At 37.8% G+C, this 26,322-nt stretch overlaps 1 protein-coding gene across 3 annotated transcripts in view; it reads right to left on the bottom strand.

Annotated features, from left to right (window-relative positions):
- LCLAT1 (lysocardiolipin acyltransferase 1) overlaps nt 1-26,322 on the bottom strand; it is a 190,513-nt gene that overhangs the window by 102,889 nt on the left and 61,302 nt on the right. Inside the window, exons 1-3 of one of the 3 annotated variants that reach the window (XM_047744969.1) lie at nt 16,649-16,754; nt 9,924-10,052; nt 7,563-7,761 (exon numbers count right to left, since the gene is read on the bottom strand). In XM_047744969.1, coding sequence (XP_047600925.1) covers nt 7,563-7,746 — 184 coding nt within the window. In that variant the 5' untranslated portion in view covers nt 7,747-7,761; nt 9,924-10,052; nt 16,649-16,754. Of the gene's footprint in view, nt 1-7,562; nt 7,762-9,923; nt 10,053-16,648; nt 16,818-26,322 lie in introns of those variants that run through there. The other 2 variants (XM_047744968.1, XM_047744970.1) reach the window with 2 other exon arrangements.

The raw sequence follows: 26,322 nt of genomic DNA, 5'->3' as shown, positions 1-26,322 counted from the left end.
CACTGGAAACTGGTGGCTCAGGGGTGGCTCCTATATGCAGTATGTGTGTTTTGGATGAGCTGCTTTTTCCTTCGGTTCAGTCATCTGCAATGGCTCTCTGCCTGTTTGGTCCCTATGGTATTGGTGGGCCAGTGCGAGGCCTCCTTGGGCTTGAGTTGAGTCAGACTAGGTGTTTATCAGAGATGCAGTGGCCTTAAACTACAAGGTGCTATCCCTATGTTGTCCCAAGAAGCTTTCGTCAGTGGGTAGAACCAGCAATCAGACCAGCTGTCAGACCCCAGCTCATTGCTGGGGCCGCAGTCTAAGTGGTGTCAGGGAGGGCAAGAGTCACTTTGGACCGGTAGTGGCCCCTGTTGTGGCTGCTTGCACAGGCTTGTGGCCCTGTTATGAATGGGCTCCAGCCAAGAGTGTACTGGATGGGGCAGATCTGTAATATGCTGGGGGTGGGGCATGCAGTTTTAACAAGGTTTATACAACGGTCCTCCATGAAAGGGAACCTACTTCTGCTGTGGGTACCAAGGCCCTACAAACTAAGGCCCTACAAACTCTGGGACCAGGAGATGAGGTATTGGCAAGGTTTGTGCTGTGTTCTCAGAGAAGGAACCAGCAGCAGACCTAGGTCTGAGACAAGTCTGGCTGGATGGGGGGGATCTGCTAAGCAGGAGGTGGAACTAAGCAAGGTGGATAGTAAATTTCTGCACTGCAGGTGGTTGTGTGTTTATACTGGGACACAGTGAAGGGAAATAACTCCTGTCTACTACTTTGTTTCTGGAGGAGTCTCCCAGTGATCTCTGTCCTGAATAATTCTCCATCCCATACACCCAAGGCATTTTTCAAACTGTGGCTTCTATGCTGTCTCTCCCCAGGCTGTTTGTTATGCTGTCTCTTTAAGGGCATGGGCTCTGTTTTCTCTCACCTTCTGCCCTCCAAGTTTTCCAAGAGCTGACCCACTGATTTTTAAAATTCCAGGCTTTAAGCCATGCTGGTTTTAAGAACTCACAAAATTAGGCCCCTCTGGTTTTCAAAGCCAAGTGTTATGGGAATTCATCTTCCCTATGAGGGGTTCCTGGTGTGACAGTCTGTTTCTCTCCCCTCTCCGTGCCCACAGGTCCCTCCCTCTCTCAGACAGTCCTGTGGTTTCCCTCCCCACTGTGTCTCTGCCCTTCCTACCCTCTTCAATGTAACCTCTTCTCTACATTTAGTTATGGAGTTTATTCTGTCAGTCTTTGGATAATTTTCTGGGTTATTTACCCTGATGTGAGTGTTATCCAGTTGTATTAGTGGAACAAAGTAAGCTTAGGGTCCTTCTACTCCCCCATTTTCCCAGCGATCTCCTATCTCACATCTTTATCCATTCATCCACTGATGGGGATGGTAGGTTGTTTCCATATCTTGGCTATTGTAAATGATACTGCAATGAACATAGGGGTGGCAAATATTTTTTCAAGTTAGTGTTTTCCTTCCCTCAGAATACTGTTTTTAATTTTTTGAGGACTCTTCATATGGCTTTGCATAGTGGCTGAACAAATTTTAATTTCCCTTTCTTCCACAGTCTCACCAACACTATTTTTCATCTTTTTGACAGTATTTATTCTAACAGGTATGTAATTATATTGATGTGTCATTATGGTTTTGATTTACATTTCCCTGATGATTAGTGATGTTGACCACCTTTTCATGTACCAGTCAGCCATCTGTATGTCTTCTTTCAAAAAATATCTACTGAGATCCTCTGTCCATTTTTAAAAATTAGATTTGCTGGGAGGTTTTGGTGTGTTTTTTGTTTGTTTTTATTTTGCTATTGAGTTATAGGAGTTCTTCACATATTTTATATACTAACCCACTGTCAGATATATGACTTACAAGTATTTTCTCCCATTTGGTAGACTAGCTTTTCAATTTTTGATGGCTTCCATCATCTGTATAGAAGATTTTCAGTTTAATGTCATCCCTCTTTTTGCTTTTGTTGGCAAATCCATAAAATCATCACCAAGACCAATGTTCAGGAACTTACCACCTATTTTTCTTCTAGAAGTTTTATGGTATCAGGTCCTATATTCGTCTTTAATCCACTTTGAGTTATCTTTGTGAATGCTGTAAGATAGTGATCCAGCTTCACTCTTTTGCATATGGCTGTCCCGTTTTCCCAACACCATTCATTCTTCAGTAATGTGTATTTTGTATTATATTCTGGGCTCCTCTGTCATAAATTAATTGACCATATTTGCGTAGATTTAGTTCTAGGTTCTCCATTCTGTTCCACTTATCTGTGTCTGTTTTTATGCCAAGTCTGGTAACTACAGAATTGTAATATACTTTGAAAGCAGGAAGTGTAATGCATCCAGGTTTGTTTCTTCTTTTGCTTTGGCTATTTGGGAATCCCTTTTTGGCTCCATTCAAATTTTAGGACTATTTATTTCTGTGAGAAATACCATTGAAATTGTGATAGAGATTGCACTGAATCTGTACATTGCTTTGGGTAATATGGACATTTTAACAATATTAGTTATTCCAATCCATGAGGACCAATTATCTTCCCATTTGTTTCTTTTTAATTTCTTTCACTAGTATCTTACAGTTTTCAGTGTACAGGCTATCTCACTCCCTTAGTTAAATTTATCCCAAAGTGTTTTATTCTCTTTAATACAGTTATAAATGAGATTATTTTCTTAATATCTGATAGTTTATTATATAGAAATGCAACAGATATTTATATATTGATTTTGTACCCTATACTTTTACTAAATTCAAGGTTTTCTACGTATAACATCATGCAATCAGCAAACAGTGACAATTCTCTTCTTCCTCTAATTTGGATGCCATCCATGCATCCAACCATCCTATGTCTAGGACTTCCAATAGTACATTGAATAAAGGTGGTAAAAGTAGGCATTCATGTCTTATTTCTGATTTTAGAGGAAAAGTCTCAAGCTTCCAGCTTTTAGTATGATGTGAGGTATGGGCTTATCATATACGGCCTTTATGATATTGAGATACATTTCCTCAATACCCACTTTGCCGAGAATTTTTATCATAAACGGATGCTGAATTCTGTCAAATGCCTTTTGGCAACTATTGAGATGACATTATGATCTGTATCCCTCATTTTGTTAATGTGGTATATCACACTGGTTGATTTGCAGGTGGCGTATCATCCCTGCATCCCCCAGAATAAATTCTACTTGATCACGGTGTATGAGTTCTTTAATTTTTTTTTTTTTTTAATTCTCAGACTGTGGCATTTATTGAGAACAAAACTCTCATACAAAGGTAAAATGATAACCAAAGGAATCTCTTTTATAAGCATGACTCTTAATGAAAGTCTAGCGAATACCGAAGAGAAGAATATTTTGCTTTGAGAAACAGCAGTGCATTAAAGTAGCCTGAGGGTAAATGCTACTTCCTTCATGTCATGTATTCTTTTTATTCTTAAGTTCAGTTTGCTCATATTTTGTTGAGAATTTTTCACATCTGTGTTCATCAGGTATACTGGCATGTCGTTTTATTGAGGCATCTTTAACTGGTTTTGGTATGAGCATAATGCTGGCCTTGTAAAATGACTTTGGAAGTGTTTCCTCCCATTCTATTGTTTGGAAGAGACTGAAAAGAATTGGTATTAATTCTTTAAAAGTTTGGTAGAATTCCCCAGTGAAGCCACCTGTTCCTGAACTTTTGTTTATTGGGAGGTTTTGGATTACCGATGAAATCTTACTAGTCTGTTCAGATTTTCTATTTTTTCATGACTCAGTCTTGCTAGGTTTTACACTTCTAGGAATTTACCTATTTCTTCTAAGTTGTCCAATTTGTTGACATATAACTATTCATAGCAGTCTTTTATGATCCTTTGTATTTCTGTGGTACCAGTTTTTAAATCTCTTCTTTCATTTCTAATTTTATTTGTGATCTCTTTTTCTTGGGTGATTCTAGCTAAAGGTTTGTCGGGTTTGATTACGTCTTCCAAAATTTGATTGTTTCCAAATTGTCTTTTTACTGTTTTATTATTTGCACCTGATCCTTGTTATTTTCTTCCTGTACTAACTTTGGGCTTCCTTTGTTCCTCTTTTTCTGGTTCCTTGAGGTGTAAAGTTATTTGACATCTTTCTTGTTTCTTGATGTAGGCCTTTATCACTATGAACGTCCCCCTCTTAGAACTGCTCTTGCCACAGAGCCCAGAAGTTTTTTACTTTTTGGTATGTTGCATTTCCATTCGCCTCAAGGTATTTTTCCTTTGATTTCTTCTTTAAACAACATACTCCTGAGAAACCAGTTTGTCAATGTCCACAAATTTGTGAGTTCTCCAGATTTCTTCTTATAATGGCTTTTAGTTTCGTATTACTGGGATGAGAAAAGATGCTTAATATTATGTCAATCTTCTTAAATTTATTGAGACACAAACCAAACAAGACTCTGAACTATAGAGAACAAACTGGTTACCAGGTGGAATGTAGGTTGAGGGGATGGGTAAAATAGGAGGTGGGGATTAAGGAGTGCACTTGTGATGAGCACCGGGTATTGTATGGAAGTGCTGAATCACTATAAAACTAATATTACACTGTGTTAACTACCCAGAATTAAAAAAAAAAGAAAAAAGACTTGTTTTCTGGCCTAACAGTTGATATATACCCTGCAGAATGTTTCCATGTGTTACCTGAAAAGAATGTGTATTCTGTTGAATTTGGATGAAATGTTCTGTTATATGTCTGCAAAGTTCATCTGGTCTAACATGTCATTTAAGGCCAATGTTTCCTTATTGATTTTTCTGGATGGATGATCTATCCATTGATAAAAGTAGGTTTTAAAGTCCTGCACTATAGGGCGCCTGCGTGGCTCAGTTGGTTAAGCAACTGCCTTCAGCTCAGGTCATGATCCTGGAGTCCCGGGATCAAGTCCCGAATCAGGCTTCCTGCTCAGTAGGGAGTCTGCTTCTCCCCCTGACCCTCTCCCCTCTCATGCTATCTCACACTCTCTCTCTCAAGTAAATACTTAAAAAAAAAAAAATCTTGTAAAAAAATAATAAAATCCTGCACTATTACTGTACTGCTATCTTAATTAGATTGACCTCTTTATCATTATATAATGACCTTGTCTCTTAATTAGTCTATCTAGCTTTCTTTAGGTTTCTCTGAGCATGGATTATCTTTTCCATCACTTCACTTTCAGTCTGTGTGTATTCTTAGATCTGAGGTGAGTTTCTTTAGGCAGCATATAGATGGGTCATGTCAGCCACAATGTCTTTTAATTGGAGAACTGAGTCCGTGCACATCTAAAGTAAGTATTGATAAGCATGCACTTACTGCCATTGTGTTCATTGTTTTCTACCTGTTTTACAGGTTTCTGGTTCTCTCTTCTTCTCTGGTTCCCTTCCTTTATGATTTGATGATTTTCTGCACTGGTATGCTCAAATTCCTTTCTCTCTTTTGTGTTTCTAACTACAAAGTTTTGCTTTGTAATTACCAAGAGACTTACATAGACTGTTACAAATATAAGTTGTCTTATTAGTAGCAACTTAAGTTAGAACACATTCTAAAACTCTACATTTTTACTCTTCCCCTCTTTGCTGTAGCATGACCCACACATGCTCATCATGTTCATTTTTTATTTATGTAGTTTAATATATGTTCTTAAATAAATTAAACATGGACCAGCCAAACAAGTTAAAATAGTATATACGACATTAAGAGAAAATTTAATGGTTTCTAAAGCCTGCCTAAACATGTTTAGCTCTAATGTTAATTTCATAGTAAGAGATGAATATTCTCTATTTAGGTTCAAGTCAAAGTAATACCTAACTGGAGAATGGAAGTTTTAAATATATTACTTATTATATTAAACAGAAATAAAACTTCAGCATGAAGTGATAATGCAACTGCTTTTCTTGTACTTCAAATTCATTGTTCCTTCATATACAGATATAAAATTATTTTACCAGCAACTTCTAGCTTAATTTGCTTTCTTGAAAAGCACAGAGCCCAGTCATTGTATAATCAATATGAAGTTATTCGAGTGAAGACAGTAAGGACTTGTGGAAGAAAGCCATCTAATGAGAAGCCAGAGAGGGAAGGAGAAATGTTTTTTCGATTGTACCAGTCTGGAGTGGAGTTTCTGTCTGACTAACAGTGGAAAGAAAAGAAAATGTGTTGTTTCAAATACCACAGATTCTCATTGTTCTAACAAATCTTGGTAACCTTTCTTGAATAAATGTTCATTTGCTGTATGTCCTTGGGACCATCTCGAGAGACTTCCTTGTTTTAGAATTTTCACCATCTCACTGGGCAGTCGGGTCTATGGAGCCATTCAGGCTGTCATCCTGGAAGCCCCTCTCATGTCAATTATGCCCAGAATGTTTTCGTGGGTTATACTTTTGAGTGTCTTTTTTAAGGGCTCTAATTACATACATCCTTTAACTACCTTCCATTTCAACTACTTTTTGACAATTTTTTTCCCTCATTTTTCATTCTCTTTGTTTTCCTATAAATTTCTGATAGGATTTTGCCTTCTTGTCCTTTTTTTTTTTTTTAACTTCTATCGATTCCCCTTACATTTTTCTTGTTTTCTTGACCATTATTGTTCTTCGTATTTCTCAAAGCGGTTTATTCCCCCCATACTCTCAAATGTTTATTTGATGACATTTCATTCAGTTTACAGTATAGTGTTACGGTGTAGCTTTTGGACTTTTCAGTTCCACCTCCACCCAAGAGATTTCTTTTATAGATATAAAATGAATACATATTTAGTCTGCTCCCTACCCTATTTCATATTAAGTGGAAGAACGAGATTAACTTGTAACATGCCATGCTGAAATATCCCTACTTCTCTACCATACAACATGCTGTACTGCTAGGAATTTTAATATAATTTAATAATAATTAATGATAATTTAATAATAATAATTAATAATAATTTAACATAATTTTAATATAATAATAATTTAATATTCAGAAAATCCCAGGGACGCCTGGGTGGCTCAGTTGGTTAAGCAGCTGCCTTCGGCTCAGGTCATGATCCCAGCGTCCTGGGATCGAGTCCCACATCGGGCTCCTTGCTCATCAGGGAGCCTGCTTCTCCCTCTGCCTCTGCCTGCCATTCTGTCTGCCTGTGCTTGCTCTCTCTCCCTCTCTCTCTCTGACAAATAAATAAATAAAATCTTTAAAAAAAAAAGAAAATCCCAGCAACTAGTATACTGCTAGGCATCAATCGGTAGGCAATTAATATTTGTTAGATGAATTTGAATGAGTCAGTTCATTTTTTTCTGGCCTAAATTACCACAAGCATGACATACAATAAAAAGTTACTGAACTATTAATTCATATCCTTCCAAGTGTTGGTCTCTCTGGGATCATATCTACTTCCTTGAAAAGAGCTTCTTTTCTCAACAATAAATATTTCAAAAAAGAGATTAAAACAGTCTGTTGTGATTGATGTTTTTAGGCTAGTAAGAAAAAAATGGGAATAATTTTAATACTTAAGTGGAGTCTAACAAGTTATTCTGTAGTTTTAGGGCAGGGGTCAGGAAGTAACATATTAAATGAATGACCAACTTAAAATAATTTGTGATAACCTACCAAATCCAGGAACACTTTTGAGACTAGCTTTGAGGCAAATTTTCTCCAATCTGAGGTAGCTATATCTCATCAGACAGTTCCACAGGAATAGCCAGTCCATTCTCGTCCGATGATTCATGATAATGACACTTCTTTCCCCAGGAACAAATGCATCACCTGTTATAATCACCTTCACACCAAACATGGTCTCCAACAATGCCTAAGGAATAAACAATATAGACATGTAACATTTTAAAGTTATGATTTCCCATAGATAAATTATATCATGTCCTGTAAATAAATCTGATTTCTAATAAGTCAAAGGCATAGAGTTTTTCAAGATTATCACTTCTAGGGGCACCTGGGTGGCTCCGTGGGTTAAGCCACTGCCTTCAGCTCAGGTCATGGTCTCAGGGTCCTGGGATCGAGCCCCACATTGGGCTCTCCGCTCAGCGGGGAGCCTGCTCCTCCCTCTCTCTCTGCCTGACTCTCTGCCTACTTGTGATCTCTCTCTCTGTCAAATAAAATTTTTTTAAAAAAAGATTATTGCTTCTATAATAATCTGGAAAAAGAAGTTAATCTCAAAGAATGAGAATACAAAGGCACTGTTTATATTTTTAATGTTATTAATTTAGGTTTCTGACAGTTTCTTAATTAAAATAATGCTAACTTTCACTGAAATCTTCAGGATATATTTTTTACCTTAAAAATAAAAAAGTGTAAAAAAAGAAAGAAAGAAAAAAGTGTAAAAGACATGAAAGAAGATTCCACTGTGTAATTTCTTAAGGCTATAGATACATTATTACTTTCTAGAAAGGATAATCAGGAAATTTAACACCGAGTACAGGGCTGAGGGAACAGAAAGTCAAAATTTTCATTTTATACCTTTCTGTATTACGATCTTTTTAAACACATACACATATCTGTTTAACAATATAAAGGATAAAATAACTATATGTTTATAAACTTCTGCAGCCCCAGTACCCGGTACCTAGAAGATGCTCAAGTATTTACTGAATTTGGAACTTTTCTGATGAGCAGGCATATAAATATTTAGAAGAAAATATATTACAGACTGGTTTTGTGGAGAAAAAAAAAAAACCAGAAAATAAGAAAACCTGATTATTAATTTCAATCCCTTATTTAAATTTTCTAGTAATTTTTAGGTAAAAAATTTACTAGATAAAATATGACTGCACTATTCATGTTAAAAAGGGATGAAAACCTTTGTGGAAGTATAGAGCGCATAAACTGCAGTACAACATACAACAGCATATGGAGTAACAATGCGAGTAAACGAACTACAGGCATCTACAGCACCACAGACGGCTCACTAGCATAATGCTGAGAGAAGCAAAACAAACAAAAAGTGCCATATATAAAACTTCCTAAAACAGACCGCAACTAAGATATTTTAGGAGTAAATATATAGCCAATAAAATTATAAAGAACAGCAAGGGAACGACTATCTTATAGGTCAGGTTAGTGGCTGCTTCTATTAAGGAGGAGACGATTGTTACTTCTCAGCCCTCTGGCAAACCACCTACCTTCTAATACTCTTAATTCTTGAACTGGTTGATAGCTACACTTTAATAGATCATTTTAAAGTGTGCATTTATGTTTTACAAACATTGGCTATGTTTGTTACATTTCACAAAAACAGGACTTCAAAATAAACACAGGACCAAGAAAAAAAAGGTTAAAAGGAATATTAGCTAAGGAAAAGTCAGAAATGTTTTATGTCCAAAGAATTATGCAATCAGAGTGTCAATATCTTAACAGAGTAAAACGATATCCCACAGATCCCATCAAGTTACTTTCCCAGAGCTGAGATTCACTTTAGGGCATGGGTGTTTAACCTGACATCAAGTCCTAGAAGTACGGCCTTCAGGGAGTAAATAAAAATGAACACCTCCTGAAAATGTATACACAGGTACTCTGCTCAATGCCTGTAGTTTTCATCTGATTTTCAAAAGGGTCACTCAAATAATTATAACCCCCACTCCAAAGTCTTGGGAAGTCAAGTCCTAGGTAGACTTCTCGATAGAGAGCCATGGCAGAGTCCTCTAGGTTTGGACCCGCAGCAGGAACTGTCTCTTTCTAAGTACACAGGACCATCAACTCCCAAAATGAATCACTCAATTACATGTCTCAGCCCAGAAGACATGTGTGAAGACACCATCTATGGCTTATTAATTGGGTCCGGCTCCACTCCACTTTCCAAATGATACTTTACAGTTTTTACAAAGAACTAGGATGTAGGATGTAGGATGCCCTTCCCTTAACTGGTAGAAAGATGAAGTTGACTGTTAATTGTGTGTTGTGCCACATAAAAGAGTTAAAAAATCTTAAAGCCTATAAATCCCAAACCTCAACCCTCACCTTTTAAGTGCAATTTCTAATACATGTATCCCGTGGATCCCAAATGTCAAAATAAATCCGGACTGTTTGTCCAGGAGCATATCATACAGCACTCTCTCCCTTGCCATCCAGCACTTCATCAGAATATGCCTGAAAGTTATATATAACCTTTTGGACAGCCTAGATCTCAAACTCACATTAATCATTTGTAATACCAGACAAGACCTATCTAGTCAAGTTATTTACAGCTCCTGCAAAGGCAGAACTACAAATATTTACTACACAGAGATAAGGTTATAACGTGGCTAAACTGCAGAATTCAAATAATTGGAATAAAACTGATTAATCAGATTAAGAACTGTTCTAGAAAAAAATGTGAGAATACTGTCTTTTTTCCTAGTCTAGAATAGAGACTAGTATAGAAGAAAACTAATCTTATAAAATTTAATAATGGTTTATGGAAGTAATTTCTGAGGATCTTTTATAGACCACTAATCACTACCTCAAAGTGTTCTACCGTGTCTGAAAACACAAAGATGAGAGGTTCCCCTTCATGATCACAGAGAATCAGTTTTGCCATCATGCCCCAAGCTCCCATTTATCCTTCCGATGAATCTTTATTTAGTCTGAGGTAAAAACAACTCTGTGGCGCTCCCCTTCTCCTAGTCTGCCTGGGCTTTTCAGACTTCACTTAGGCCCAGCTCTTCAAATCCTTAGCTATTTAAAATCTTGCAATCCAAAACCATTCATCAAACACAGTACCCCTTCTCTTAATGGCAGTCTAGGTAGAAACTATACCCTGTATCTGTTGAACACCTGTTTTATTCTAGGATTGGACTGTAATCAGCAGGCTGTGGAAGAGACTTGTGTCCTACGTGGGGAGTTATCAAATGATCTCTAAACTCCTAAGTCATGACTAGGGTGAAAGGACAGAACTCCAAATAATTTACATAATCCCAGGTTATTAGCTACAATTGGACCATTGGAAAGACTCCCAACTTTGAGAAGCAAAAAGTGTTCTGGGCACATGCAAAGTGTGATCTTGACAATAGTGATTATGCTGAACGAACTGTCCGAAAATGAAATGAATTAAGACCTACACTCCCCACTGTAGGGATGTACCAAGAGAGAATGGTCACTCTGCAGACTGTTCTGGAAGAAATTCTTACACAGATAGGTTAGACGAGGTGACCTCTAAGTCTTGCCTAACTCTAAGATTCTAGAAGATTTTACTGGGGGACCTCATTTAAAACGCAAAATGCTCCTTAAAAATGGTAAGAGAAGAAAAATCTTGCCAATGAAATCATTTTAATGCATAAGAGACGCTTACAAAAAAGATCGCCTTACGATTATTTCGGTGAAGCAGTAATTTGTTTAAATCCATTTACCTAATCTATTATTAGTGAACTTTTTTTTTAATTGTTTGGGATTGCTTAAAGTAAAGTACATGTATAGCTGAGAAAAGACTAAATTCCCTCTGGGTAAAAAAAAAAAATCTATTTGCTTCAAAATAAAAACTTCTTTAGTACCTTGTAAAAGTATGAAATAAAAGATCATAAAAGACACTGACAATTTTTTGTGACTTAGCTGTAAAGCATTCAACTATAAATTTCTTAGCTGAAAGACTCTGCTTGATATGCCCTTACTCATAAGCAAGGCAGTGAGTTAAACAGGTAATAGAAATTTTTTCAAATATATACTAATTTAAAACTACAGTGATGGTTGTTGAATTCTGCCTGTGTGTTAAGTTCTCAGAGCAAAAGTCAGGAATAGCTGAAACTGACCACTGAAAATCTCACAGAAATGTACCTCACAGGAGACCAGTACATATCAATAAATCCAGCTCAGTTTTTTTCTAAAGAATGCTAGAACAGCTTTTTCCACCTGACCATCAGATGAAGTGACTGGTCTACATGCTATTTAAAACACAAGAATGACACTCAATATAGCACCACTCACATTTCCTCTCACTTTCAACAGGGGTGAGGGTAACCCTAGATTAAAAAAAAAAAAAGAAACACACACACATATCATCTTTCCACTCTTCGCTCATCCACCCTACTGCATCCAACTGGAGTTGTATAAAGACTTGTACCATAGTGTGTAGTGTAATGCTGTGTGACAGTACCAGCGCTAAGAGTGACAGCAGAAGCAGCTATGGCAGAATTTGTTTAGTGAAGTCCAGCATTTCTTCCAGAGTAACAGATTTTAGTTATGTACCTAGCTGCCCAGAGGAAAGACGGTATTTCCCGGATGTTATTATAGCCATCAGCCATTCCCTCCAATGGGGTGAGCAAGAGAAATAGGTGCTCTTTGTAATTCACTGATTTAAAGGAAAGCCCTTGCTCTGGATTTCCTCCCAGACCCACTTCATGCAGAGTGGGGCAAAAAAGTGGTAGTGACCAGTCCTGACCGTATTATTATGCCAGGCTGGATGGAAGGAATCTGAGTCCCTGAATGACATGGGAGCAGAGCTACCCTGCCCACGTGGTCCTGAGGACAAATAAAGTTCTACCTTACTCAAGCCACTGTATTCTGAAAAAGCTATATTCACTACCTCATTCGCTCATCAGAATAACTGCCTGAGGGAAGTAGGCAGTATTAGAACCCCTGTTTTTCAAATGAAAAGAGAAGTTTAGGGAGGCTAAGTAGTTCCGCCAAGTTCAAATGACTAGAAAGTGGTAAGGTCAGTACTGAAATCAAATGTCTGTACCAATAAGCTCTCCACTTATATTGGCTCTCCGAGAAAATAGATTGATTGGACACTAAAGCATGGCAACTGCAATGACTCCTACCAACATAGTAATTACAAGAAAATTTTCAAAACCCTTCAGGTTTTGGTAGAAAGGTGTAGCCAAAAATGTGATTCATATTCAAAAGATTATACACTGGAAAATTTAAGACTTTAAATAAAATGTAAAGCAATGTATGATCATTACCAAAAAATCGTTTACCTCTAAACGTTTTAGAATCAGATACACAGTGCTGAATCAGCAATGGCTCTCAAAAGATCATCTACTCCAGTTTCTTTATTTTACAGATGATAAAATAAAAATCTTTAAAAAGTTATATAATTGACTTGAAAAAAGTTGAAAGTTTTCAAAATGAAATGTCTCTGGTTTATAGTGACTATAAACGGAATTAGTTAACATTCAGGTAGCTTGTAGAGGACTTCTTAGAAATATGTACTTATGACAGTTAAGCTTATGTGAGCTGGGCATTATGTGCTTATTTTACTTAATATAAATATGATATTTGATGAAGAAATACTCATTTTGTAAATAAGTACTACTAGTGGGTAAGCAACACCATAAAAACGAGTATTCCATATTAAATGGTCTGTTTGAAAGCCACAATGAAACAATGGACATCATTTTAAAGCTAATTTAAAAATCTACCTCTAAAAAATTCATGGCCTGAGAAGTTACCTTCTGTTGTCTAGCAAAGGAGGCAGTCTCTCAGGCGAATGAAAGACAAACTAGTCAAGCTGTGTGTATCTACAACTAGGCAAGATGGCTGAGGTAGAACACTATTACCTTCACGAGGTCAGAGGTCCTATCTGTCCTGCTCATCATCACCTTCTAGCAATAGGCTTGGCACATGGTGGACACTTAACAAATAGTTGCTGGATGAATGTCCAGGATCCTGCTGATTACTTTTGACATAAACAACAGTTAACAAAACTTACCAAAAAAGTCCTTCCTTCTATATGAAAGGAAAAAGAATTTTTACATAAATGTATAAGGAGTATCCATACTGATAATGTAAGAATATTACAAATATTTGATGCAATGTACTTCCTACAGGAGGGAAAAAAAAAAAAATAGGGAAGGTGGCTGTTGCTTCCTGCCCTGGAAACTCACCACTCAGCTAGGTTACAGGAAAATAAGGTTATGATGAATTAAACAGATGAGAAAGCTCAGAATGTAATGAAACCAACAAAGATCCCGATATAAATTCTAGAACTTGAAAGTATGGTGTTTTAAATAGAGGCAGCAGAAGAGAGGGTCAATGAACCTGGTGACTTGTACAGCAACGTAAGCATCTACCACACCCGCAACTGCAGTCCCAGAAGAGGGGAGAGGAAATGGAGCAGGAGGAAAAAAAAAAAAAGTGAGGGAACACGAGCCCCAAACATTCCAAAGTGGAAAAAAAAAGCTACAGATCTAAGAAGCCCAATGAAACACAGCAAAATAAACAAAGAAAACTAGACCTAGCATATCATCACCAAACTGCTGAAAACAAGCAAACAAAGAAAAAACACCACAACAGGGAAAGAAATCTTGAAGGCAGCCAGAGAAAAAGGGCTGGAACAATAGAGGAGAGCTAACTTTTCATCAACAACAAGGAGAACACAAGACAGTAGAACTTTAAAGTATGGAAAGAAGAAAAATTGTCATCCCATAAATTTCACAGCCAGCAAACAGAACTTCAAGAACAAAGGCAAAATAAAGAAATTTTCAACTAAAAGAAAACAGAATTAATCCACAGGAGCCCTCACTGCAAGACAAGCTAAAGGAAGTTCTTCAGGCTGAAAGGAAATGATACCAGACAGAAACTCTAATAAAGGATAAAGAATACTATAAATGGAAAATACTTAGATAAATATAAGACTATATTCTCTCATACTATTTCTTTGAAAGACACAGGACTAGTAAAAGGGGAAAGCTGTAACACTCACCCCAGAGTTTATTGCGCAAGTGGATGTATCAGGCCAGCAGCAGTAGCACCAAGGAGGCGAGCATGAAAGCCCTACCTGATCCCGACTCTTCCATTTGACACAAGGTGGTAAATAGGAACTTCGGGTGGACTGTGACCGGCTAAGAGTACATTATGTGGTCCCTAGGTTGTGACTCAATTGTGTTCACAACACACACATATCTCACATATATAAACATTTACATATGTACATGTCATTTTCTTTCAAAACAGACGAGGAGAGAATACTGCACAACTCATTTCATGTACCTTGTTCCGGGTACTTCAGCAACCTCGGTCTTTGCCTTCTCAAAGGCTTTGTAGGACTATTCCTTACCAACCTTCCTCTTTCACTGTGAGAAATCATCATGCCACTGAGACTGATTTTATTAGTAGTTAACAGTTTCTCAAATTTTTTTCCCTTGAGGCATGCCCTGGCTTGAAAGAACTCGAAACCTTCTTCTTTTGAAACAGTCAGGAGGTCCCATGAACTTCTTACCACTGGAAGGTCAAGTACCATGTGACCCTGACCAATCCTTCAAGCTTTTCCTATCACCTAAGGCTCTAATGGCAGCAAACTGGATTTAATCTCAGCTCTGCTTATGCATGTGACCTTCAGCAAATCACTTAATTTTGCAAAGCTTCTACCGCTTCTGTAAACTTGGGATAATAGTGGTGCCTGGAATGAAGGTGTCCTCAAGTATTTATTAATAGCACCGTATCTGCCACAGAAGTGCTTAACAGCTATGACCATCATTACCCTTCAACACAATCTTGCAATTCTTCTTCTTAATCTGGATTAAATATGCAACCATACCAGTTATAGTTATTTATCATCTACCAGTTATGCTGTGGTCCTTTCTTTGTGCTTGTAGATTAAGTGCAAATACAGAAAAGGAAGGGGTAAGAGGAGACGAGGGAGGGACAGGGAGAGATAAGGGACACTACTTTTAGTCGAACACTATCACATTTCATAAAACACATACCTGAATAATTTTTTAAAAAATTAACCTCTGACAAAGGACAAATGCAATTCTTAAAACTAGTCACCACAGGAATCCTTTTGAAAATATGAAAAGGGTGCACTGTAAACAGCTCCCCATCAACCTCCACCTGAGAAGTCCACAGCTTTAGTGGACTTTCCTCTCCACAGATGTGACAAGGGCAGGCTGCCTGAGGGGAAACGCGCAACACAGTTCAAAAGACAAGGATGGAAAAAGATCCTTCAGCAACTGAAAGCAGAGAAGTCCCTCTTGGTATATCCTCATCACCCCCACCATGACTGTCCATAAACCCAGTAACATTAAGTTCTAGCTGTTGCTCAGGAAAAAGAAGGAACAGAACAGCCTCAGGAAACAGAGCCTATTCAAGATAAAGGCAATGCATGGTGTCACCCACTTTTGGAGAAGGCACTATTGACTAGCAGCCACAGGGAAGGGCCGAAGCAGCTTCAATCCAGACGAGGGAGGAGGATGGACTGGAACCCTACAGGACGTTGCCAAGCTCAGAATCACAGAGATGCGCTCAGAGCTGTATGCACTGACCTTGCAGAAAATACTGGTCTATTTCAAGAATCTTACTATACATTTTGTGCGTTCTTTTACCTTACAGATGTTGTCACTCTAGCCCTCAGATGGGAAACCACTTTATTATAAAATTCTGTTTTAACTGAGAAGAATTAAATCAATCACATCAATATCAAAAGTTCAAAAAAAAAAAAAAAAAGTTCAAAAAAATAGTGTATCTAATGTTAATTTTTGCCATTATTTCGTAAAATAAATGGAAATACAAAACTAATGATGTAATAATTTTCGATGAAGGAAAATAAACTTCATGAGGAATATAAAAGAAGCTCTTAATTTTGGAATATGGTTCTTAGATATTTTACTTCAAGGAGATGAATTATATTTAATTCTCTCTAGTTCCTGTATTTCCTCCAGAAAGGATTTATGTTTATTTTAACATCTGACTAAATCCAACTCTAACAAAATAAAAACTGGTCAGCTGGGCTACTTTGGGCCCATCTCCTTATCTGACGTGTGACTTACCACGGGCAGCGTGAGCCAGGTTGCCACAATGCGGTTGTTGATCCAACGATACCAAGATGGGCTTACAAGCATCAAAGGTAAAAAGGGGCCCAGCATGAAAATGCTTCCGAAAAAGCTTCCGCAAAACAGAATGAGTATAAAGTAAATCCCTTTCCATGACACCATGATTCTGAAAGATACAAAAAAAAAAAAAAAATATGTATTTTGTTATTATATATATAACTGCCCAAATTGAAAACACATAAAATAATCTTTGAATACAGGGCTACAGAAAAGGCTAGAATAAAGAATATAAGAGCTCCAATACCATAAGGTGACCCTCATACATGTCCTACAGATCTAACAAACTTTCAGGACATTAGAAATCAATGTAATCAATATTATCAGAATAAATGTCTAACCTTTAAAAAAAAAAAAGGCTGTCTCACTTAAGCCACCTTTTTTTTTTTAAACTGGTTATTAGTATTAACAAAAACCTGTAGAAGTTACTCAATACAAACCTTAAAATATTCCAAAATTTTTTATATCCTACTATAAAAAGTAGACTTAATGGACCAAGAATTACAGAACAGCTTCCTAAGACTGACTTTGCCTCAAAGGGTTGGCAATTTTAGAGTGCACTAATTTTTTTTAAAAACCTAGAAATATTAATCCTTCACATTAGAACCTAAAAGTAGTATCTTTAGGCAACTCATCTTAAACTGTTTTTTGTTTGTTTTTTTATAAGCTGAAAGATAAAGCAGAAGTCAGACTCCTCACCTTCCTAAACTATTTGCCAAAAGATTACTATCAGGGTCTTCATAACCAGAAACAGTTAGTATTGACATTTTAAAATAAACTGTTGGAAACACAGTTTAAAATGAATAATCACACATTTGATTTTATAACCTAAACCACCATAGAGCAAAAATATAGTTTGCCTAGGTATAATAAAACTGTTAGAATCATTAAAATTATGAAAACAATAATGGCTTTAAAATTTTTATATTACAAAAGGTATTCCAGTGATCAAGACTTGTGATTCCTTTTAAATATTCAGAACAGGGAACAAATAAAATTTCAAATGTCAAAGTGCTTTCATAAATGTCAGACCAATAATAAGACAGGTCAAATCCCTTAACACAGACTCAAGTTTATCCGGGCATGTAGTAGTTTTTTAAACCTCTACCAGCACTTGACAGTATGCGTACAACATCCTTCCAAGTACAAAGAGAATGAATATCTGAGAACTGGATTTCTGCTAAACTCTCGATCTAAACTTCTGAGTGAGGGTGGAGAGAAAGACCGCTGAAGAGCAGGGGCCCAACACTTGACTCGCCCGGGTACTACTCCGCACCCTCAGCCTCGCTTTCTGAGGCCCTTTGCATGGAAAGAAGACACTTGGGCAGCTTGTCCCCAGTCTTTATGGGAAAGCTTTTTTTAAACCAGGGAAAAAAAAAGACAATCCACAGTGCTGCTCCTCTACCTGAAACCCTCTAAGGACCTATGTTGCTCTGTTTGTCTCTGCCCAAGAGCCCTTCACTAGCTGTCTGGACACTTACCCCTAATCTCCCTGAAAAGCTGGGCTCACATTCCCTCTGTACATATCCAACAAAGCCTCAGACATGCTTTTTCCTTGCTTATTAAACTATCTGTCATCTGATGTGATTAAGCTCCTTTAACTATGTATATTGTATTTCCTTTAGATACTGATATCATCTAATAAAATCTTTTCATTTTATAGCGATAAAGCGGAGAACCAGAATCACAATGACTTGCTTTCCTAAGTCCCCCTAACCAGCTGACAGATCAAGTCTTTGCTGCCTTCCACTCTCTACCAAGATACAATGCCACCTCCCTCCCACTGAGGGGCTGGGAATCAGAGACCTGAGTCAGCTTCTAAACACATCTGTAAACACAGACGCAGATATAAAAAGATGTGTCCCATGAACATACTGGGGTTACTCAGGCCAAGTCTAATCTAAAATTACTTTTCCATCCAGTTCCTGGTTTCCCTAGAGAGGTTTCCCTAACCTCTGGATCATTTGTTCAATGACTCAATAAACACACAAAGAGATTCCTACTGTGGGCGCAAGGCCCTGTGCTCATCACTTGGGGACAACACTATGGGTATGACAGACATGCCAAGCTCTCATAAACCTCGCAGTCTCTCAATCGCCTTCTCTGGAACTCTTCCCTGGCTCTGTATTTAAATCCAGCTCCATTCTGCCTACTTCCAACTCTCACAGGTTTCACGGACAACTATGGTTAACAATTAGGACGGCTACACACTTACTCAGAATCGCTAAAATTGAAAAAGACAAAACAAAATAGAAAAGTTGGCGATACCAAGTGCTAACGAGGATGCCGCAGAGTAAGAGTTCACACAGACTGAGGGCAGCAGGCAACGTCCCATGCACGCTCATAATACAACCCAGCAACCCCACTACTGAGTGTCCAGGACAGATGAAAATTTACGGCAACACGAAAACCTGTATACCTGTTCACAGCAGCTTATTCATTTCATAACCGCCAAAAACTGGAAGCACCCCAAACGGGGAGCAGGGTGGGGGTGAGAAGATGGGTTAACAAACCCATAGCCCAGATACCTCTAGTTTCTTACTCAGGAAGGAAACTTCCTTTCCTTCATAAAACGTCCTTATGTAATCACCTCACAGCTGAAACAGTAACTAGCCTTGCTCCCAGAGTCTAACAGGTAGACTAAGAAACAGCTGCAATTCCACCTGCTGTGCGCCACAACAGAGGATAGAGCGGAGCATGCAGGGTGTGGTAAGGCTAGAGCAAAGGAAGGCCGGAGGAACTCTATTAAAAGGGATTTAAAAAATGCATTGGGCTCTTGGAGGATGTGAGGTTGGGGAAGGTAAAGATTATTCCAGGTAGTAAAACAAAACATGCAGAGTCACGGAAATTTGAAACAGCACCGCTTAAGCAGGGGACTATAACTCATCAGATATTCATGAGATACAATGTACACAGTGGGGAGCTCCAAGAGTCACCACAGCACAGGTCCTAGGGACAAAGTACACAAACCCAGGCCAGGAGAGCCAAGAACACCACCTCTGACATGTCACCAAGAAAAAACCTAAGGCCTAGGACTCCTATTTTGGGATAAGTGCTAATGGTGCATATAGGCATCCATGCAAGGAGTGAATGGACTAGTTTTGTTAAAAACCTTAAAGCAATCAGCTTCTTTTCCCTTTAAAACTGGCAGTACATGGAATTTGTTGGGAAAAACCCTAGCATTGAAAGATGCCAGTAACAGAGCGGTCTGTGAGCCAAGACCATCTGACCCAGCTCCCACAAAGCAAGAGTCTGATGATCACGACCATATCACTTAACCTGGATGCTTACAGATGGAGAGGCTGGAGAAAATTCTTGAAGGCCTACCTTTTGAGCACCTAATATTTGCCAGGCACTTTACAGAAGGCTCTTGGCAGTGACATTTTCAATGCCTGCAGATTTAATTATTCATGAGCAACTAAAGGTCCTTAACATGTAAATACTCCAAAATTTTCCTGAAACTCAAAATTTGATTACTCTAAGACTGGGTTAAAAAAAAAAAATCATTTAGGTAGTAATAATATCTGGTCAACGGTCCAGTATCCGAACCTCTGTGGCCCTTTATTCTGTTTTACTTACCTCATAAGCACATGGTGGGGCAAATTAGATGCATAGTGGAGTTGTAAATTCGTATTTTAAAAGGACCTCTCTACTTTGATCATGTCAAGTGTCTTAAAGTAGGCACTTTACATTCTCATCTAATCCAAACAAGAGCCTCAAAAGTAAGGTATCAACAATATCAGTGGTATTTCCAGCTAAAGAGGTAAGGGACTTGGTTCCCTAACACTGTTCATACTGAGAGAGGTGAGGTAAAGAACCTCTAACCAGGGGCACTCCCAGAAAATGCAGTGGAGGAACTGGTACCAGAAAGATTTAAAGGTCAAAAAGTAAATGAGTGATGAAAGTGACAATGAGTTATTAAGCATACTGTTTAGGCCTTATCTTCTCTGAAGAAAGTAAAACTAGCCTTCTGGACTAGGTGATACACAGTGGGATTAAGTGACCACACACATAGAGAATCCTGAACCTGAGACCCAGCCTTTCCTCACTGGGCTTTCTGGGGGCTGGAAACAAGATTTCAGTCCTACTCCAGCACTCTCCCATAAAATTTCCTGCAGTGATGGAAATGTTCAGTAGCTGTGCTGCCCAGTATGACAGTCACACTCTATGTGGCTAATTCAGCCGAAGAACCACTCATTCAACGTGGTGAGTGGCTACTGGACCAAACAGCACAACTCTAGGCAGACTACTGGAGCACACTTCTCTGCGGAGCTGACAAAACTGCGAAGAAAGATGAAATACGGAAGCACTGTGCGCTCCTTAATAAATGGTCCACCTAAATCACCCTCCAGTGAGGCCCAGAGTTCATGGAAGCTTCACCTACATACAAACTCCTAATTGGCTTAAGTCCCCTATTTTTTATTGTGAGCAGATAATGAGCCATCTGAGAAAGGCCTTTACCATGACATTAAAGACTAAGAAGAAAGTATACTTGAGGGAAAAAACTATTCAAGAAGAAGAAAACTATCTTTAACATTTCAGAAAGACATATACTGCTTCTAGTAAATAAAAACATGTTCTTCGTTAAATAAAACAAAGAAAGGAAACATTCAGAGAACAAAGGAGCTACTGGAAGTTAACAACATAGCGATGTTTAAGAAAAATTAAACACTCAAGAGTTGGAAATAAAGCTGAGAAAATCCCCCCAAAAGTCAAGACAATAAAGAGCTGGGAAGTAAAGAGAGTATTAGAGGACCAAGACAAGACAGGAGGTCCCATATGCAAATCATGAGTGCTAAAAAGAGAGAAGCGAGGAATTGAAGAAATCAGCAATAAAATAAGTCAAAACTTCTCCCAAACTGGTGAATGTGACATTCCACATTATCAGGGCCTGCTGATGAAAACAGATGCTCACCAAAGGACAGCACTGTCACTTTCAGGACGGGGAGACAAAAGGACACTCTACAAAACTTCTACAGAGGATATAAACAGGTGCAAAGGATCAAAAATTAGATTGGCTTTGGACTTCTCAGTAGAGCTAGATCTCAACAGCAATACCAGAAGCAGGATGAAAACAGAAGAACAATGCCTACAAAATTCTCAAGAAAATTATTCCATCTAGCCAAATGTAGGGCTAGTAGAACAGTATCATCATACATGCAGAATCTCAAAATAACCTCCCATATAATCTTTTTTCAAGAAATTATTTGATGAGTTTCTTAAAACAAAGGAATAAACAAAGAGATGAAACATGGGAAATAAGAGATCTCACAAAGGTGAGAGATCAAGAGAACCTCCAAGATGAAGGAAGATCCTAAGATGATAATCATGCATAAGACAGAGAAGGTATCCAGTCCAAATAAGGGATGGCTGACTCAAAAGAAAGACCCTCTGAAAGCTGTTATCACCAAATTCTTTGCTCCTAAGCAGACTATCTTTTTGAACCAAGGACAGAATGCCCATATGAACCCTGACACAGATTCTAATCTACACTTGGCTTCTTGAACACATTCTGATAAAATTTCTACAGGCCAGCTGATGACGCTCATTTTATCTACTGTAAGTACTCTGCTTTGACCTACTCCTGAGAGACAGAGGGAGGGCATGGAGAATTAGGAACAGAAAATACATTCCTACCCGAGAGCCAGAACCTGCAGAGTCCAGCCAGATGCCACGACTGTGGTGAGCCATGGACTGTGGTTTTTCAGGACTCATTTATGCATGAATTTGCCCACGACCTTCCCCAGAAATGGATCTGGTCAATGCTGTGGGACACTCAGATCAGGCTACTACCCAGATATTCTGTACCTCTAAGGAGCCTTCATCTAATGACAGATTATGCTTACTTCAAATGCATACACACACACACACACACACACACACACACACACACACACATATTGAAGAATATACACACAGGGGATGAAATTTTAAAGAAAAATAATGACTAACATAAAAGGATAATAGTTGTCATAGGGGGAGCACAGGAGACTTCTAATACTGGCAATATTCTATTTCTTAAGCATTGTGCCTACTTATATGTTCACCAATAATGACAGAATAATGTTCTTTATCCACTACTCTTGCAAGCTAGATGAATACTTCACACCCAGACACAATCACACTGATTTAGTTCTTTCATAAACATAAGTAGAAATATGTTTGAGCTGATTAATTTCTTTTAAATCCAGCAAAATTTTTAAATCCCTGGATGCCTATTAATTTGCATGACCTGATTCTGATGAACATTTCTGCTTTTTTCAGAATTTAGTAACATACACACATCTGTCTTGCTTGATGAAATGGTTTGCTGCTTAATTCCCCAGTGAGAACTGTATTTGTTCTTTTTCGAGTCTCATGGCTAAATTTAACATTCAATTCCAGAAGCAAAGATTTGTGTTATTATTATCTCTTTCTCCTCTTATAATCTTTTTATTCTTACTGGTATTATCATATATGTCTTTTATTCTTTTAGGAAGCAGACTACTAAATAAAAATAAATTTAAAAGACTGTCACCTTTGGTAACCTTATTCACCTTTACTTATTTTACTTAAAAAAATTGGTGTCTACTATAGTGTTAAGAAATCACTAGATAACTTAAGAATTTATGTTCAAGATAAGCTGAAGATAAAAAGGTATACTTTTTTTTTTTTTTAAGATTTTTCTTTATTTATTCAACAGAGATCACAAGCAGGCAGAGAGGCAGGGGGAAGCAGGCTCCCCGCAGTGCAGAGAGCCCTACACGGAACTCTATCCCAGGACCCTGAGGATCATGACCCGAGCTGAAGGCAGAGGCTTAACCCACTGAGCCACCCAGGTGCCCCAAAAAAGGTATACTCTTTTAATAAGCAAATTACCAAAAGGCACAAATTAACAAAAATAAGCCAAAGAGAGAGAACATAAAACACCTTTCCGTATCATCTAAGCATTCATGAGGTAGGCAGAGGAAGCTGAAAGGATAACATACAAAGTTTGCTCTGGTACCTTTACCTATTTGGGAAAAGGACACAGATGACAACAGGAAAGAGAAAAACTACAGTTTCACTCTTCCTAAAAGCAGCCCAAGACAATTGATACTCTCCCAGATACTAGAAGAAGGTGCAAGGTAAGTAAGCATTCTGGTTAAGATCATCTAGTTAGATGAAATAAAACCACAGTTTACCAATTCTAATAAACACAACAGACAGTTCAAGAGAAGAATGGGGTCAAACCTCAGTTAGATCTACTCAAAATGAAGCAAGAATAACTTTCAACAATCAACTGGATTTCAGTAAACAAGTCTGCTAACTCCCTTTGGTGGGGAGAGGGTCCACTGAGAGTTCTTAGCACTGCACAAGGACATCTAGTTAAAATAATACAATTTTCTCTTGTTAAAGTTTAGTGAGAAGAAATTATCTGTGTAAATCCTGATGCAATTCATTTACTTAAAATGTATTTAAAAGTTAACACCTAGAAAGAAGCAGAGAGTACATACTGTACGATTCTATTTGTCTAAAGTTCAAAAAGAGAAAAAATAGTCTATAAGATTAGAAGCAACATTAATGATTATCTGGGAGGTGCAGAGCAGTAGTGACTAGAAGGGGCACCAGAGGGCTTCAGGAATTTTAGTAATACTCTGTTTCTTGATTTGGGTGCTGGTTACATGTGATGTATTCACTTTATTAAATTCAGTGAGCTATACATTTGTAACATATGTACTTTTCTGTATGTATATTTTAATAATATTTACCAAGAAGTATTTACCAAAAACTGTTATATATGCAATAATTTAGATACCTTGTAGGTAATTGTTCATATGTATGCAGTCCTCAGGAAGAAAATACAAATAGTCAATACACATAAATAAATGCTCCGGGCCCCTGGGTGGCTTAGTCAGTTGCATGTCCAACTCTGGTTTCAGCTGGGATTGTGATCTCAGGGTTGTGGGATCAAGTCCACGTGGGGCTCCATGCTCAGCAGGGAGTCTGCTTGAGATTCTCTCTCTCCTCCCCTCCCCCAGCCTGTATGTGCACACATGGGATTGCGCTCTCTCTCTCTCTAAAATAAATAAATTTTAAAAAAAGAAATGCTCAACCTATTCTCAAGAAAATGCAAATTAAAACAAAATACCATTTTTTTCTCACCAGATTGGCAAAAATGTCTAAGTTTTGCCTTTGATATTCTAAAAATCATTTGTTGGTGTCTTTCCTCTTATCACTAGAAGAAGTATAAATTTCAGAGGACAAACTGATGAGTTATAGTAACACATATAAGCTATAATAATTTTGAATATACCTGTCATCATGAATTCCTTCTCAGTATTTACCCCAGAGAACTACTAAACTGCATGTACAAAGATGCTTCACCACAGCATTGTCTGTAAGCAAAATATCAGAAACAGAAATGCCCACTGATGGGGGAAGGGCTGAACAGTGGTGCAGCCAACATTAAGAAACACCAGGTAGCAGGTAGAAAGAATGAGGTCAAGCTGTCTTTTCTAAATTGAACAGTTCTCCAAGATGTATTGCTAAGTGAAAAAGACTTGTGATACCATTTCTGAAAGGGAGGAGCCACACCCATAGAAGAAAAAAACTCTAGGCTATATGGTTTATATAAATAAATGTAAATACACATAAGTGTGTCTGTAAGGACAATTGTTTCCATGGCCATCTCCGTGAAGATGGTAGAGGCTGTGACTAAGGATGGTGGTCAAAGAGAAACAACCTTTCTGTAATGTTTTAAAAAGACATTTGATACTTTTCCATTTGATACTTACATACAAAAAAAGGAAAGAAGGGGGAAAGGGAAACAGAAGAGGAGGAAGGAAAAATGCAGCAATGTCAACGTCATGGTAGCCAAAATCAGTCACCTTGTCAGTCATGTCAGTAATGCCTGTTGCTCCATGGTCCCGTAATCAAAGTTAAAATGATTAAATGCTGAGGTAGAAAAACCTCTTAGCATTACTGCTTGTCATACTTCAGACTCAAATTTTCACAAATTAAAAGCCACATTAAAAACATACATTGAGATAGGAATGATAAAGTACCCCGGGTAAACTAGAAAGGCATGGGAACCCCCAAAAGTCACTCAAAACCACCATCTATTTATTTTATAGCATTTATCTTTGTTAACTTGAAGTTTAAGCTCCTCTTCTGTTCTCTTCATGAGACACAGAGCTAACCAGTAAAATGTGCAAAGAACTAAGCGATGGAGGTCCACAGCTGTCAGAAAGCAAGCAAGGAGTTTCCTGAAACTCTTCATATACACAAAATACGAGCCCATGAATATATGTGTATAAAAATCTCATGAGGATGAAGTTCTAGCAGAAAGCAGCTATTTTAAAAGTTTCTAAAAACAGAATGTTCACTTCTGACTCTCCCCATGGCTACTTTAATCAAAAGCATACTCTTAAAAAGACAGAAAAAGGAAAAAATTAAAATAGCTGTCTAAATTTACCAAGTTATTTTGACCATTTAATTCTGATCATTTAAACAGGAATAAGTACCAATTAGAGTCATTCCACAGTCATTAAAAACTCATATAAAATAATATATGCGCTATTAAACACTAACCATCTTCAGGCAAGGTAGTTAGAAGAATAGTGTATTTACCCTCCTCGGCCCTATCATCTAGG

This window comes from Lutra lutra, chromosome 9 (genome assembly GCF_902655055.1).
Source record: "Lutra lutra chromosome 9, mLutLut1.2, whole genome shotgun sequence".
In the NCBI taxonomy this organism is placed as follows: Eukaryota; Metazoa; Chordata; class Mammalia; order Carnivora; family Mustelidae; genus Lutra; species Lutra lutra.
Note: the sequence above shows the minus strand (reverse complement) of the source record. Positions and strands in the feature narration are given on the sequence as shown.